This window comes from Mytilus galloprovincialis, chromosome 1 (assembly GCF_965363235.1).
Source record: "Mytilus galloprovincialis chromosome 1, xbMytGall1.hap1.1, whole genome shotgun sequence".
Classification (NCBI taxonomy): domain Eukaryota; kingdom Metazoa; phylum Mollusca; class Bivalvia; order Mytilida; family Mytilidae; genus Mytilus; species Mytilus galloprovincialis.
Genome location: NC_134838.1, coordinates 47,156,986 through 47,174,860, shown reverse-complemented (window position 1 = coordinate 47,174,860; position 17,875 = coordinate 47,156,986). Strand labels below are relative to the sequence as shown.

At 32.2% G+C, this 17,875-nt stretch overlaps 1 protein-coding gene across 2 annotated transcripts in view; it reads left to right on the top strand.

The window, feature by feature from the left end:
- Positions 1–17,875, top strand: part of LOC143076056 (inter-alpha-trypsin inhibitor heavy chain H3-like) — a 29,391-nt gene that overhangs the window by 196 nt on the left and 11,320 nt on the right. Inside the window, exons 1-7 of one of the 2 annotated variants that reach the window (XM_076251696.1) lie at positions 9,755–9,833; positions 12,076–12,233; positions 12,779–12,889; positions 13,293–13,534; positions 15,182–15,348; positions 16,150–16,435; positions 17,100–17,803. In XM_076251696.1, the coding sequence (XP_076107811.1) occupies positions 9,804–9,833; positions 12,076–12,233; positions 12,779–12,889; positions 13,293–13,534; positions 15,182–15,348; positions 16,150–16,435; positions 17,100–17,803 (1,698 nt within the window). In that variant the 5' untranslated portion in view covers positions 9,755–9,803. Of the gene's footprint in view, positions 1–9,754; positions 9,834–12,075; positions 12,234–12,778; positions 12,890–13,292; positions 13,535–15,181; positions 15,349–16,149; positions 16,436–17,099; positions 17,804–17,875 lie in introns of those variants that run through there. The other variant, XM_076251688.1, reaches the window with a different exon arrangement.

Sequence of the window (17,875 nt, the reverse complement as noted above, 5' to 3'; positions counted from 1 at the left end):
GCTGGGGTTTTTCTCATTTGAATTGTTTTACACTTTGTCACTCATTAAAAGGGACCCTAGAAGCCCTCATACGATCTTCAGCTTTGTATAATGTGTTATTAATTTGTATTTGTTCTTGTTTAATAATTGTTAGAATTATCAAGTTTGGAGTGTATTTATTTAAGAATTGAATGCTTCTTTTTGTAACTTCATTGGGTTGTAAAAGTGTTAATCGAAGTACATTTTGTATGAAGCGCGGAAGCGCCTCATTCTAAAAATGTGCGCACGGTCAACGCTTTTACACCCCTATGAAGTTACAAAAATAAGCATTCAATATTTATAATCACATTTTATTTTAGCTAGTATCATAAAAACACGATTTTTATCAAGTTTATCTTTATTTTACCTGTGCACTTTATTGTGGGACCTCCTGTCATCTTCATTGTGTAATGAATATTAATTTCAGAAGGACGCGAAATTGCTGTAAGCCAATCAATGAACCATACATCTAATGTAATTATTTAGGAACAAAAAAATCGTGTCTGAATTAAAAACTATATGAAATGATACATTTATGTATATCCCAGCATTTTTTTATTCTTACAAAATTACACATAAGAAGTTTGGTTTATTCATGACAGCATCAATTACATGCATGCCGCGACAAATGTTATCGGTACACAAACACTTCTTTAATTTATTTTTACATCTTCAGAAATAAATTATTTACTCAGCAGGTCAACAACATCAAAGAAATTGCAGTTGGGGTTTTTCCTATAAATTTTCTTACAAACAGGTTTTCCAATGTCATAGAATTCGGTTATTCACGTTTTTATCAAGAACTACATCAACCATCATCATAGTTGTTAAGACAGTGTAATCAAACTTGTTGCGTCTTAGAAATACCTGCTTTTCATGATTCCTCGCGATATCAATGTACTCATGGTAAGTGCAAGTTCTAATGTATCTACAGATAGCTGTTCTCTGTAATTACCGCCTGGAAGCAACAGCAATTACGAAACAGTTTGGACAACCGCAGATATCTCATACGGTCTCCTTTTTAAAGACTATTTATTTGTAAGGTCCATATGAAATGATTGTATTGCCATATTGACCTGATTTTTTTTTATTTCCCGTTAATTGCAAAAGTCTAATGGGTACCAAATAGGTGTGGGGAAATGCGATCCAACTCTTACAGATGACTGAGACAACAACATACGTTAATATATCAAATCTGTTCCAAGTCACTGTGGCTAATGTTTCAGTTATACTCGAATGATTCATACATTCGGAAATATACAGATGCAGTTCTTTTTAAATCAAGGTGTGATTGAAGAAAAATCAAGGAGAAAAACAATTTTGTTATCAGCTGATCTTAATCACAACTTAACAGTATCGGATCGTCTTGAAATGACAAATGACACAAAAAAAAAAAAAAACAGAGAAAAAATACGCAATTGCAAATATAGTGCAAAAATACTGTTAAAAAGGATATATAAACCTCGTTAAACGGGTAAAATGGGATTATAGATAGTTAGATACATATAAGCAGACAATATATCTGCTGAAAAATATATAGACGCCTTTCTTTTCATCAGTATTAAAAGCTTTTTTTTTTCACCTGCACCCCTCATTTTAATTTTTTTTAATCCAGATTAAAGGTTTATATTAACCATTTGCATCAATGGAAATTTTAATTTATATTTGATTATACGACGATTGCACTAGCACACAAAAATTTCCGTGATGGCTCAAAGTAAATTATTTCGACGACTTGTGCAGTAACTTTGTGATTGTCGTGAATATGTGTGTTATATTGGTCATCTGATGATAAGCACTTACAGTAACTCTTAAAACCTCGTAATTTTAAGATGACACTTGCCTTCCGTGTCATTCATGTGATTATCATCTTTAAAGTGTACAAATTAGGTTTACAAAAATTACAAAAATAAGCAAAGACCCATCAAAACAACATCTGATAAACAAATTTAATAATACTTTTAGATATTTGGATGATATTTTGGCTCTCAATAATGACGACTTCAGTATGTATATTAATGAAATTTATCCTGGTGAACTTACTTTAAATAAAGCTAATACTAACAATGACCACTGCCCTTTCCTCGATCTTGATATCTATATCACTAACGGAAAGCTGAATACTAAAATTTATGATAAAAGGGATGATTTTTCATTTCCTATCGTTAATTATCCGTTTTTAGATGGTGACGTTCCATTGTCACCATCTTACGGTGTTTATATATCTCAACTTGTACGATTCGCTCGTGTATGTAACAATGTTTTAGATTTTAACGAGAGAAATTTATGTATTACTGAAAAATTATTACACCAGGGTTTTCGATATCACAAACTAGTCAAAACATTTACTAAATTTTATCATCGGTATAAAGACATCATTCGTAAATATAGCTCAACATGCAGACTTTTTATACGTTCAGGTATTTCACATCCAATTTTTTATGGAAATATTCTTTATAAAGCACAAAGGTGTCAGTATTCACCTCATAAACTTACAAAACCTTTGAATAGACTTATTAAGAAGGGATATAATTACGATACTGTTGTCAAGTCATTAAAGATTGCATATTTTGGCGTTAATATTGAGTCACTGATAAGGTCTTTGCGTCGGAACTAAACACATTTATTCTAAAAACAGTTGTTGGCATGACACGGGTTATGTTCTTCTCATATATGTTATGATGGTATGATACTAAACCCCTTACGGGAAGGATTGTGCCTGATGTTCATATGATGAAATCATAATCTTTCAGTCAGTTTAATTGAAGTCTGGAGCTGGCATGTCAGTTAACTGCTAGTAGTCTGTTGTTATTTATGTATTATTGTCATTTTGTTTATTTTCTTTGGTTACATCTTCTTACATCAGACTCGGACTTCTCTTGAACTGAATTTTAATGTGCGTATTGTTATGCTTTTACTTTCCTACACTGGTTAGAGGTATAGGGGGAGGGTTGAGATCTCACAAATATGTTTAACCCCGCCGCATTTTTTGCGCCTGTCCCAAGTCAGGAGCCTCTGGCCTTTGTTAGTCTTGTATTATTTAAATTTTAGTTTCTTGTGTACAATTTGGAAATTAGTATGGCGTTCATTATCACTGAACTAGTATATATTTGTTTAGGGGCCAGCTGAAGGACGCCTCCGGGTGCGGGAATTTCTCGCTACATTGAAGACCTGTTGGTGACCTTCTGCTGTTGTGTTTTTTTTTTTATTTTGGTCGGGTTGTTGTCTCTTTGACACATTCCCCATTTCCATTCTCAATTTTATTTTTTACAGAGTTTGTCTTTAGTGCCGTGTGGAGGCAGTAGAGTGCCTCCCCGTGCTTCAGGTTTATGCTCTTATAATATACTAGATTATGGAGTGTGTGTCCGAGCGAGAACTGCTCTAGTGCATTACTTTAGGAATGTTTATCAAAAAGTAGTATTTCAATATTCAGCCCCATTCTACTAATTGGTCAGCCATCAGTCCTACCCTGATATACACTATCTTTTTCGGGTAATTAATACTGATAGCGTTTGACATTTTCAGCCGAACAATTTATCACTTTTACTTAACTTAATTATTGTATGCTGGTTCATATTCTGGACGCCAATCTTTGCTCCTTTATTATGTAATTCTCTAACAAAACAATTATGAAGCTAAGAAACGGAAAAATACTAAATACTCAACTTGTTCAAAGGGTATCTACACGTCTCAATCTTCAAAATCGGTTATCTAAAAATACTACCATCGCTACCATTTTTAACAATAAAAATCGTGGTTACCCTTCTATCGACAAGTGTCATGCCAAAAAATGACTTACATGTCCCCGTCTTTCCACCAACAATACGGTAAGGTCCACGTTTAATGGTCGCACATTTTCTTTAAATTTTGAAACTGATATTACTTGAAAAACAAACAGTATTATTTATTTACTCACATGAAACAAACCGGGATGTGGTATTCAGTACGTAGGAGAAACTGGAAGATATTTATCAAAACGCACTCAAGAACATCTGTACCGTTTTAAAAGACCTAATAAATTCAAAAGTATCATTTACCAACACCTTAAGAAGCACAACCATCCTTTTAAATATTTAGCAGTTCAACCTTTAGAAGTAGTAAATAATCAGCCTGGTGAATCGCATTCAAAGTTTGTACGATCACGGAAAATAATTGAATTAAATTGGATTAAAAAATTACAAACAGTTTACCCTCTCGGTCTAAATGATAATATCATGGGAATTGGTAATATATCTAGAACCAATTCCGTTAACATTTTGGATATTGTTTCTAAAACTGTTCGTAAAAACCGTTCTCACGGTTGTAGAACAAATCGCAATCAACGAAAATTTCGGGCCAATCATACCAATATTTCGGACCTAATTTCTATTTCAAAAAACAACGGCAGACATTATCTGTTAACAAAACTCTGTTCGTTACCGGTTAATAAGTTAAATAAAATTTTGGAGGATTGCAACACAATTTCATATAGCAGTCCTAAGTATGAAATTGTTCAAATTATTATGGCATATTGTTATTCTAAATTATTTCCCAAAATTGAACGCCCTGAAGATCATAAAAAACATTTTATTAAAATTAAGTATGTCAATAAAGGCTTTGATTTCGTAAATATTGCCGGTATATTTAACGACCATTCTGTTAGAGAACAAATTCCTGGATATTTTGACAATACTGAGCTACCTCTTATTTGTTATATTTACAAGAAATCTACCCGGAAATTTGTGTTTAATTATAGTCAATTGTGTAAAGATGTTAATATCAGTGAAAATACACCTACTTCATGTAATTGCAGTAATTCCGAATATATTTATGGACCCATTTCCCATGTTATAACAGGAGATCTTAACATCGTTCAAGACCGAGAGTTAAAATCATTTCTCAGTAAAGGACCTAAATATCGTCCCCCGTCAATTATTAATTGGAATGAGTGTCGTAATATCATCCACGACTCACTCCATACTTACTGTATGAAATGGATAAAACGGGAAAAAGCTGACAAAAAATCTTTGGACTCTTTTTTTAATTCAGTAATGAAGATAGTTGATATACGTATTCAACATTTTAAAGAACATTTTACTATTAACAATAACCACAATAAACTTATTTCTCGTATCAAACATAAACTAAAAGAACTAGCCAAGGAATTTGTTTTTGTCCCGGCCGATAAAGCTGCTAATAATATTATTATTGTTTGACGTAAATTTTACATTGAGGTTCTGAAAAAGGAAATCACCAATTCACCAACATTCCAACTGACTCCATTTTCAGAAAACGAAATCTGTAACAAACATAAACTTTTAGCCATCGCTTTACAAGCAGAGCCAAATACAATGAAAGTCCCAACTATGTATTGGCTTCCGAAGCTACACAAAACCCCTTACAAATATAGATTTATTTCGTCTTCAAGCCATTGTTCAACTACTAAATTGTCTATTATTCTTACCAGCACACTTGGTACAATTAAAAACCTTATAATAAATTGTTCAAATAAGGCCTTCGAAAATAGTGGAATAAATTACTTTTGGAGTGTCAAGAACTCGTTGGAAGTACTTGATAAATTGCATGCTTATATTGGTGATTTTGAATCTGTTCAAAGTTTTGATTTTTCTACCCTGTATACCACATTGCCTCACATTCTCATTAAGAAAAAATTCACACACCTAATTAAATGGGCATTCAAAAAATCAGAATGTGAATATATATGTTCAAACTCTTTTAGGTCATTTTTTAGTAGCAATAAACAAAAAAACTATGTTAATTGGACATGCTTTGATACTATATATGCCCTTGAATTTTTACTAGATAACATTTTTGTTCGCTTTGGGGATTCCGTATATCGTCAGATTATCGGAATTCCAATGGGGACTAACTGTGCACCACTTATTGCGGACCTCTTTTTGTATTGTTACGAGTTACAATTTATGACAAAAATAAGCAAAGACCCATCAAAACAACATCTGATAAACAAATTTAATAATACTTTTAGATATTTGGATGATATTTTGGCTCTCAATAATGACGACTTCAGTATGTATATTAATGAAATTTATCCTGGTGAACTTACTTTAAATAAAGCTAATACTAACAATGACCACTGCCCTTTCCTCGATCTTGATATCTATATCACTAACGGAAAGCTGAATACTAAAATTTATGATAAAAGGGATGATTTTTCATTTCCTATCGTTAATTATCCGTTTTTAGATGGTGACGTTCCATTGTCACCATCTTACGGTGTTTATATATCTCAACTTGTACGATTCGCTCGTGTATGTAACAATGTTTTAGATTTTAACGAGAGAAATTTATGTATTACTGAAAAATTATTACACCAGGGTTTTCGATATCACAAACTAGTCAAAACATTTACTAAATTTTATCATCGGTATAAAGACATCATTCGTAAATATAGCTCAACATGCAGACTTTTTATACGTTCAGGTATTTCACATCCAATTTTTTATGGAAATATTCTTTATAAAGCACAAAGGTGTCAGTATTCACCTCATAAACTTACAAAACCTTTGAATAGACTTATTAAGAAGGGATATAATTACGATACTGTTGTCAAGTCATTAAAGATTGCATATTTTGGCGTTAATATTGAGTCACTGATAAGGTCTTTGCGTCGGAACTAAACACATTTATTCTAAAAACAGTTGTTGGCATGACACGGGTTATGTTCTTCTCATATATGTTATGATGGTATGATACTAAACCCCTTACGGGAAGGATTGTGCCTGATGTTCATATGATGAAATCATAATCTTTCAGTCAGTTTAATTGAAGTCTGGAGCTGGCATGTCAGTTAACTGCTAGTAGTCTGTTGTTATTTATGTATTATTGTCATTTTGTTTATTTTCTTTGGTTACATCTTCTTACATCAGACTCGGACTTCTCTTGAACTGAATTTTAATGTGCGTATTGTTATGCTTTTACTTTCCTACACTGGTTAGAGGTATAGGGGGAGGGTTGAGATCTCACAAACATGTTTAACCCCGCCGCATTTTTTGCGCCTGTCCCAAGTCAGGAGCCTCTGGCCTTTGTTAGTCTTGTATTATTTAAATTTTAGTTTCTTGTGTACAATTTGGAAATTAGTATGGCGTTCATTATCACTGAACTAGTATATATTTGTTTAGGGGCCAGCTGAAGGACGCCTCCGGGTGCGGGAATTTCTCGCTACATTGAAGACCTGTTGGTGACCTTCTGCTGTTGTGTTTTTTTTTATTTTGGTCGGGTTGTTGTCTCTTTGACACATTCCCCATTTCCATTCTCAATTTTATCCTATTATTTATTAAATAGTAATTATTTACGTATCAAGTCTGTCTCTTCAGAGACCACTTCCGAGTTTTTCTTCTTTGATACAACTTTAAGATGTTTTCCCATAATACATCTTAATTGGTTGAGCAAGCTTCTCGGTCCAACGTTAGAAAATATTAGAAGTGAGAAAGGCAAGTGATGTCTCAAAGCAAACATGTCGAAGACACGGTTACATGTAAGGTTCAGGGTACATATAGAGAAGGAGGGAATCGAGATTAATAAATTCGGATATAATAATAACCATGAAAACTGTTCATATGAAACACTTTATTTTTTTGCCATATAAAGTTGGTTTACTCTCTAAATATTCAATATGCGTGCAAACAAATATATAGTCCGAGATTACTCTAACGTTTAACGGCTGTTTTGCAAGACAAACTGGGCCGTGTTTGGGAAAACAGCCGTTGGACGACAGAGTAATCTCGGACTAACAAATGTACTGCTTTTAAATACTGGACAAACAACCGACTATCTTTAAATGTTTTTGACTTGTTGGAGATTCTAGCGGTACCACCATGTCCACTCAATCAAACTGGAAAACCCTCTTCATCCAATAAAGCAAATGAGGCTGAAGCTGTCTGGTATAATGTCACTCTATATATTTTCAATGTCCCAGCTATCAGTGTAAGTGAGGTTAGTAGTACGTAACGTACGTATACAGTAAAGATACTTCCTGACCTTCATGTAATTTTTGTTTGAAGTAGCACTTGTCTGCATTGCAGTTGTGATTGTGGGAATTCCATGTTATTTACTGTTTCAAGGGAAATCCAACTAGTGTTATAATAATTGCTTGCATCTTACATATATAAATAGGTTAATGAACTTTCAACCTGTGCGCTGAATAGGCACATACTGTAAGCTACACATATTACATAAAACTGCATGAGTTAATAATCTTATTCTATTTTAAAGAATTTTTAATTACTGCATCATATAGGCAATGGGCAATTTATAAATGGGCACAAAAATGTCATTTTGGTACTTACATGTATGTTTTGGGGAAATATTTGGTTAAGCACCGACCATTCATCTGATGTGTATTTTTCTTTGTAGGGACAATCTTTGTATTTTGCAACAACAAAAACCGTTAATCATAAATTATGCGTATTTTTTTATTTGTCGGGACAATCTTTGTGTGTTCGCAACAACGAAAACCGTCAAATTACGTTCAAAAACAGGAAACTATATTTTGAAACTCAATTTTGAATCAAAATTTACATTCAAAACCCCAAATTTTGACAGATTTAGCAACTTGTAAGAACAGTCACTCTTAAAAAAAACACCTAGATTTTGTTGGAAGAAAAGCTACGATTTTTTCAGAAACGAATTACTTCGTGTTCTATTCCCTTCGTGTTATTTTGCTTTTGCAATATACATAAATTATTGTATCTGTCGCAACTGCCATCAACAGCAGTGTGTAGCACTGAAAAACGTTTTGACTAAAGGGATCAGTTATTAAAATTGTTATTAACACTTTCATATGAATTCTCAAGACCTGTTAATATCAAAATTCAATAGGTTTTCTTTCTTAAATCGTTTCCGAATCCGTTTGAGCATACTGATATCAAGAGTTTTTTGTTTGTGATTTGTTATTCAGGTTTTGGAAGAAGGCACATTCACTTGTTTTGAGAAATAGAATTATCTATGAAATTTGATAAGCTGTTAATTGTCCCTATTCTACAACTTACACAAGTATATGGTTGGCACATGATAATAAAAACACCGAACATTTTCGTATACTTATATATTTTGATTATTCTCTTATTCGTGCATGCATATTAAACAATTACATGTACTTGCATTTCACTGTTATATTCTTTTTTTTTTAACTGACGGTCACTTATTTGCAAAATTGAAAGCATAAAAATCTTTTAACCGAAACTTTTAAAGAGTAAGATTTTTTGCAATATATTGATCATGACGACGACGGACGTTTAGAGATGGCAATTCGACCATGCAAGCTAAAAAATAAATTTAAATAATATAGTATATAAGGGCCAAAACCCTAAGCAATACCTGTTAGAATCATGTCCTGCAGAAACTACAGTATACTATGTTTTGTTAGGCTATTCATCTTAAACTGTGACATATTATTCGGCTTTAGCTAACAATAATACATTCATCTGTCGTATGATTTAACTAGGACAATGTAAAATAAATCATGTCCCTTTGTTAGAGATATAAACTGATATAAACAGTATAATTTACTGAGATAATTTAATTCAAAAATAAATATCCGATACTCTACTAAGTAAGAAAACCTACAGGTGCAATATTCATAAGTGATCTATTTATAAACCGACGTCCTTGAGAGATTTTAACCAAAAACAAGTGTTATTAGTTTGGGATTTTTTTTGTACGTAGACGACAATTCAGATGCTGTAATCTATTTGTTTATAACTTGTGAACAAAACATGGACGGGACAGGAATTCGTAACTTACTTTTAGTGATTCCTTTCTTTATAATGCAAATTGGGTATTCAGAAACACTGCAGGTAAATATAGTAATTCAAAACGACGTATCTCATAGCATGCATAGAGAAGAGAAAGGTAACCTTTAGACCTTTTCAGATAAGAAAAATATTATTTAAAAACATGTAAACAAAGTTTTTGTTTTCATGTTTATCATGATTGTAAAGTTGTACATAAACGCATTTATTTCAATATGTTTTTTATGTTTTTTAAAATATTAAGATATTATTTGAAGGAGATATCATGCTATTAATTAAAATAATCGGGATGCTTTCTGCTTATGCAGTAAACATATATTTACAAACATAACATAAATCGTATAAAGGAAAAAATGCTTTCAGGAACCTCTTTTTTGATGTATGATCATGAAAAGTCCTGCGAAATCCTAGCTAAAAAAAACCCCACCAAAATAAACTATCAAGACAATTCGGTTTAAAATGCCTTATTTTAGACTGAGAGCCATGATAGTATAAGTATACTTTACATGTAAGGTTATCTGTTAAACAAACCAGTTCTGCAACAGGATGGACATTTGATTTGGGGTCTACACTATTCAATTAAAATAATAACAACAATGTGTTTTAGGGAGCTACCATTTGATTTTTATGGGGGGGGGGGGGGGGGGGGGGGGGGGGGGGCTAGGATGAAAAATTTTGTCCTGCATTCTTTTTTAGTTGTAATCTCTGTCCTGCCTTTTTATTTTTCACTCTATTCGGTCCTGCCTTTTTTTTTATTAATTCATCCTGACTTTTTTTACCTAAATTGTCATCCTGCCTTTTTTTTTTGCAAAGTGTCTCATCCTGCCTTTTTTTTTACTCAAAACTCCTGTCCTGCCTATTTTTTTCAAATTTCATCCTAGCCCCCCCCATAAAAATCAAATGGTAGCTCCCTTAAAAGCTTTCTTCAGAAAATGACAACTGAGTATTAAATTACATTTCATAATATTATATTTTCATTACCTCTTCTCTGTTCAACTTTAACTTTTAGTGTAACCTGAAACTAGAAATTTCAATATATAATATCTCAAAAACTAAATGCTACTATTAATACACACATTTTAACGAGTTTTTTGACATTTGAGTGAAAACGTCATTAAAGAAAATAATTGTATAACAATAGTTGTGACGACGAATAAATTATTTGAAAAAAGTTTTTATTGTCATGGAAACTGACCATCTACAAATATTTAGTAATGTGAAACAACTCCATGAAGTATAATATATCTATGAACTTTTCATTATAAATACAATTTTATGTTTATGATTTACGAAATTGGGTAAAATGACTATAATAACTGTTATAAAATGTCAATACGTACTGCACTTCAAATATGTTTATCGTCATTTATACTACATGCGTGTACAAGTACACAGCTCTAGTAATATGATACATACCATGTAAGTAGTTCTTCAATCACGAATAAAGGAACATGTCCAAAAAATACATTTGGAGATGTCACATTTGACCCCCTCCCCCAAAATATACGATTGAAGCTACGTAATTTTAAAAGCACTGAATCATGTATTTGTACATATAGAAGAATATATGGTTACTTTGTACATACTACATGGACATATTACAGGCACATGCAAAGTTTGAGCAGGGACAGTCTAGTGTAGAAAGTCCCTGGTTTAAGGAAGTCCTAGAGCAGATTTTTTTCAGTACCCTGTAATATGTTACTGTCAGTGTCTTTGTATAGGCTAAAATATTCAAATAATACCAATAAAAGGTAAATGCATTTTTAAACCTACTTATTGTGCAAAGCTTCCTCAATTTGCTCACGTTATTTAAATAAGTGACAGAACTGATACCTGAACTTGACACTTTGAGAAAAGGAAAGAAATCTGAGTTATAGCCAAGGAATAAAATAAAAAGAGTACTAAACAATCGAATTATGTGTTGATACCTATTACGTTACGGAAAAAAACTTTCAATGTCATTTTACATTTTCTAATATTTATTCGATTGTACATTAATTTTTGCTGTTGATTTTTTGGGCTAAAAAATGGTGACCAATTTTTATTAATATTTTCGGGTTCGTGATAACTGGACGTGTATGTGTATCTACATTTAGATTGTATTTATACTAAATAACATTTAAAAAAAAATGGAACCAATCAGTTAAGTTGATTTAGGTTTTGTCTTCAATTTTCATACTTTTTTTTGTTTTTGCTCTTTTTTTTTATTATATGTTGATAGAATCAAGTGTTTTGACAACAGATAAGCATGGCTTTTGAATTTATGTAATTAATATTTTTTCTTCAGAATCCTAGAATATATTATATGCACATAAAATCTGATGTAAAATTCCGATTTGCAACAACCTTAGTAACAAGCAAAGTAGCTAACAGTGCGAAGACTCCAATTGAAGCACATTTTGAAGTCACCCTTCCCGATGCAGCTTTTATTACAGAATTCATCATGTAAGTTTTCCTTTTGAACTATAGATTATACCTACAGTTAGAGACAAGAAATAAAAGGCAACTATAACTGCTATAATGATCAGAGAGAAGAAGCGAAAGATACTTAAGGAACATTCAAACTCATGTCGAAAATAATCTGGCAAGGCTATGGCTCAAAAGAAAAGAATAACAGCAATATACAAAAACAATGAAGAAGAAAAAATACTTAGCAATACGAAATCCAAATATATATCACATTGACCAGTATGTAATAAGTGCGACTCGGCGTTAAAGCAATTCCTCCTACTCGTCAAAATAAATATAAAATCTTAACGTATAGCCAAAGTTTTAATTTTTGAAAAAAAACGAAAATATGTTGCAATATAGAATAACTTGACAGGTTTATAATCATGAATTAAGATTGGCTTTTTACGCAGTCTGAAGGAAAACATAATTATCAACATTTATATTTTAATTTTACTAGGATTTTCTTAGTTCTTAAATTAAACTGCTCTTAAATTTCTTAAATTAAACTGCTCTTAAATTAAACTGCTCTTAAATTTCAGGGAAATCGATGGACGGACATATCCTGAAGAAATCAACGAAAAAGCGAAAGCGAAAGAGAAATATGATACAGCAAAGAAAAGGGGTCAAAGTGCTGGACATGTGTCACAGAAGTAAGTACACACTTAAAATGACTATTTATATCACTTTTGTGTAGATATCATTATATTATGCCTTGAATAAAGTATTTAATTTTGAAAAGTTCTTTAAAAAAAAAATCAGTTTTAATTTTTTTTTAATGCATTGGATCCCAAAACACTTGCGTTCAACTTCTAGTAGTCCTTTGTTAATTTATGCATCATTGTCATTTTGATCAGTTGCTTTTGTTACCAATTCTGACATCGTACTCGCACTTCTCTTAAACTGAGTTTTACTGTGCGTTTTATTGTGTCTTTGTTTTTCTAAATTGTCAAGAGGTATAGGAGGCAGATTGAGATATCAAAAGACATGTTTTTGTGTAATTGGTATTAACATATCATTCGTTTATTAATTTATTTGCATTTCATTCAATTGCAGACCTAGACATACCAACCGTTTTAGTGTTGATGTAAACATAGCAGCCGAGATTAAAGTGACCTTTAACCTTACTTACCAAGAATTATTAGAGCGTGTATATGAGGAATATGAGCATATAATATATGTAGACCCAGGGCAGATTGTGGAGGATTTCCAAATTGACGTGTATCTTCAGGAGTCAAGAGACATTACTAACATCTCAGTGCCTCCACTCCGAAATGATATTATTTCCGATGCCAATGGTAAATAGTTTTTCTTTAAGGTGGAAGTCGGTAGATTATATTTCGCAACGGTTTAGATAGGAAAGAATTATAAAGCATAAGATATCAGTCGTGAAGTATATAATTACATACATTTAAGATTACATTTGTTACGCTCATGATAATATGTTGGATTTCCAGTGGAAATACAAACAAGGAGGTGTGGTATGATTTCCAATGAGACAAGTATATATCCATTTCCGTTTAAATGAAGTGGATGTAAGCAGTTATAGACAATCAAACGGCCATCAACATTGAGAAAAAGACATAATGTATAGTCGGTTTCTAAGGCTCTGACAGGGAAAATATTAGACTTAGTACAAATGTATACATTTGTAGTTTGGTTTTTGTGTCAATCATTTGGTTTTTTGTTGTCGTATACCCAAAATATCCCTTTTTCGTACATTTGCATAGTACTGACATGTACTATATAAATAGTAAGAGTGCCAAAGTAATTTAATGATCTATCATGATATTTATTTCTTAGAGAATGCTTTGAACGCGTTTTTTGAAGACAAAGGACATTTTAAAGCTTAAGATATGACATAGTCACCTATACAGTGTTGAAGGCCATATTTATACCTCTAAAGCAATATCCTTTTTGAAGTACCATAGTTATTTGGTATATTCATATGTATTTCGTTTGTACGTTAAAAGTAGATTTGTCAGATCTTTCTGTTTCCCTCTTTAGCGATTAAAAGCCAAAAGAAACTAGCAGGACCACCATGAAAATAGGCCTTTATCTTTCAACCATCCAATGTTTCTAACATTTGTTCTAAGGCAATATTCAAGATTGCAAATAAATTTGATGGATATAATAATTATATCTATAATACTAAAATTACGAGGTCCAATTTGTCAGCCGTCATCACGTACAAACGACGTCGAATCAAAGAATTCAACTTTATATACAACTAATATAGTACAAAGGTGTAGATTAAAAATTACACCACTCCAGGCCCTTTTGTTTTCCACGTAATTAATATTGCCAATAATTAGGAAGTTCCGGGTCGAGTCCGATACCGATACCAATAGTATTATCACCTGTTACCTATTACATTATCTGTACGTTCTGCATCTGACAGGCGCACCACCAAACGGTGTATTCAGGATTAATATGCTATATACACGGGTCATAATCACAGGGTTGACACTACTAAATTGTCAAATTGTTACCTATTGTAGTATTTTAATCCGTAAGACTTTCTAAGATAACAATACGAATACTAAAAATCTGGACTAAAAATAAGTTTCAATTTGTAAGCGGGCATGACGTAAAATAGCGAATCAAAGAATTCAACTTTATTTATAACTAATATAGGACAATGCTGTTGATTAAAAAATACTCCATTCAAGGACCTTTTGTTTTCCAAATAATTAATATTACCAATAATTGATAAGTTCCAGTTCGACGGGTTCAAACAGAAAGATTTGAAAGCAGAGAAAATTGTGTATCTTATAATCGGCATGACTTTATCAGATGACAGTACTAATACTAAAATAAGGCTTGCACAATTCTATACTTTAATTCAGTCACGGACCCATGATATCACGGGTGTGTTCTAGTTAAATACTATAAATGTGTCTTTACTTTTTTAACCGAATCAATCCATTTTCTTACTTACACAGAAGGGAAAAACGCTTTGGCTGTCATTGACCGACCAACATCGAAGTCTGCCACTATTCATTATGCCCCTACAGCCGATGACCAGAAACAGATGTCTGACCAGGGAATATCAGGCTTGTTTGTTGTCGAGTATGATGTCCAGAGAAAATTTGACGCTGGTGAAGTCATGGTAAAACTATAATCAATTCAATTGCGTTCTGTAAATACTTGAATTGTTGTTATATAAGACTCCAGTTATAGTTTTTATTCCCCACCTATAATAGTAAAGGAGCATTATGTTTTCTGGTCTGTGGGTCCGTTCGTCCGTCCGTCCGTCCGTTCGTCCCGCTTCAGGTTAAAGTTTTGGTTAAAGTTTTTGGTCGAGGTAGTTTTTGAAAGTCCCATCAACTTGAAACTTAGTACACATGTTCCCTATGATATGATCTTTCTAATTCAAATGCCAAATTAGAGTTTTTACCCCAATTTCATGGTCCACTGAACATTGAAAATGATAGTGCGAGTGGGGCATCCGTGTACTTAGGACACATGCTTGTTTTATGTATGACCCCATGATTATTATACATAGTAATGCTCTATATGATTTTCGATTAATTGGATAAGCAAACGATAAAAAGAATAACTATTTGAATTGCAATTTAATTAAAATTCTGTTGAATTTGCGTTTCACTGTTGCAGATTTAGTAATATTCTGTTTTTTTTTTCGTGTCCGTGTTGTAGGCTTATCTTATTACTTCTTGTTGTTGCTATTTGAATGAAACCTTGATTTATGTTGATTTTTTTTGTTGTTGAAACTTTTTCAGTCTTTTCACCTTTAACAATTTGAAAATTTTTTAATTTCAATTGCATCTTTGTGATTTAATAGGGATATTCATGAAGTTAATTTGACAGAATGTTATAAAAATAAATGAATAATTCTAAATTATTACAACAAGTTTTACAAAACGCACAATTGAAAATCATATTTTCACAGGTTGTAGATGGGTATTTTGTACATTTCTTTGCGCCAGAAGGTATGGATCCTATACCAAAAGACGTGTTATTTATCTTAGATGTAAGTTCATCTATGTCTGGCACTAAAATCCAACAACAAAGAGATGCCATGGATAGCATATTGCAGGACCTACACGAAGGTGATCAATTCAACATCATGGAGTTCAGTACACGTGCAAAATTGTGGCAGAAGACATTATTGTCAGCTAACACAGAGAACAAACAAAAAGCACGTGATTATGCAAGAAAAATGAAAGCGACTGGATGTAAGTTTAATGTAAAGAATAAATAGTATAAATGGTATAACATTTATAAAAGAGCGAATCCTTTTTTTTTAATACCAAATAAGGAGATGAATCAAAGTAACCGCAAATATTTTAAATACACAATAAAACAAGTGAGACAAAATGTCACCCTGAAGCTTTATCAACATAATTTGAAAGAAAAGACACTCTTATCGTTTAAATTTGACTTGATTTTTCTGGTACAACAAACGTAACTTATAAGCTGAACAACCTTAAAAAAGCCCCGGAATTATCTCATTGGTGAAAAAAAAAGACTTGAACTTCGTTACAAGTATCTAAAAATCGTTCTTTTTAAAATTTCTTATACTTAAATGATGTATGCACTAATTATCAGATTTGCAGTCTTCTTTAAAAATAATCGTGTTTTCAGTACAGTTTGAACACATATTTGAAGATTGTATGTACCTCTTCGTTTTGGTTTATTCAGTATAATGATTTGTATGGTATAGTCTTTATTTTTTGCAATGTTTCTCTTATGCGGGATGGGGTTTTAATTGTACATCGAAGAACTCATCTACCGAAAAAAAACCTGGTCTACCTTTTTTTTTAAAAACAGTACACATTCTTGAATCGTGTATGCACAAAAAACAAATATACTCCAACCGATGACTTTTTTTCTTTTTAGGGACGGACATTAACACTGCCATGTTAAGAGGAATCGAGTTTCTGAATTCCATAACAAGCGAAGGAACTTCAGGAAATCGTATGAAATTACTTGTTTTTTTAACTGACGGTCAAGCATCAAAAGGTGAACAAAATAGAGATAATATTCTTAACAATATCGACAAGAAAAATATCAAAGGATTGCCTGTTTTCAGTCTTGCCTTTGGGAACGACGCAGATTATGAATTTGTGAAAAAGGTTGCAGTAAAAAAAAAAGGTGTTGCTCGCAAGATTTTTGAAGACTCTGACGCATCTTTGCAGATAAAAGGCTTTTACAATGAAATTTCATCATCAGCTTTACAAAATGTTTCTTTTAAATATCTTGACAAAAGTACAGATGTCACTGTAAATGCAACTAAAATGAACTTTGATACGTTTTTCAACGGAAAAGAAATCGTCATTGCTGGAAAATTATCAGACGACAACGTACAAGTGTTGAATCTAATAGTTACTGGCAATGGGGTGGATGGTCACGTAGAACTAGAACTCGAATCAGATATAAAGAGTCGAGTACCGGAATTGACAAAAGTTGGTGACCTTGAAAAAATCACTGAAAGAATATGGGCATATTTAACAATCAAACAACTTCTAGAAAAAGCGATAGGTGTAAACAATGAAGCAGAAAAGAAAAAGTTAAATGACAAGGCTTTAGAAATGTCATTGAAGGTAATTAATTTAGTGCATTTAATTTAATAACTCGTGGAAAACTAGGAAACATAATACAAAAAAGGTATCTCG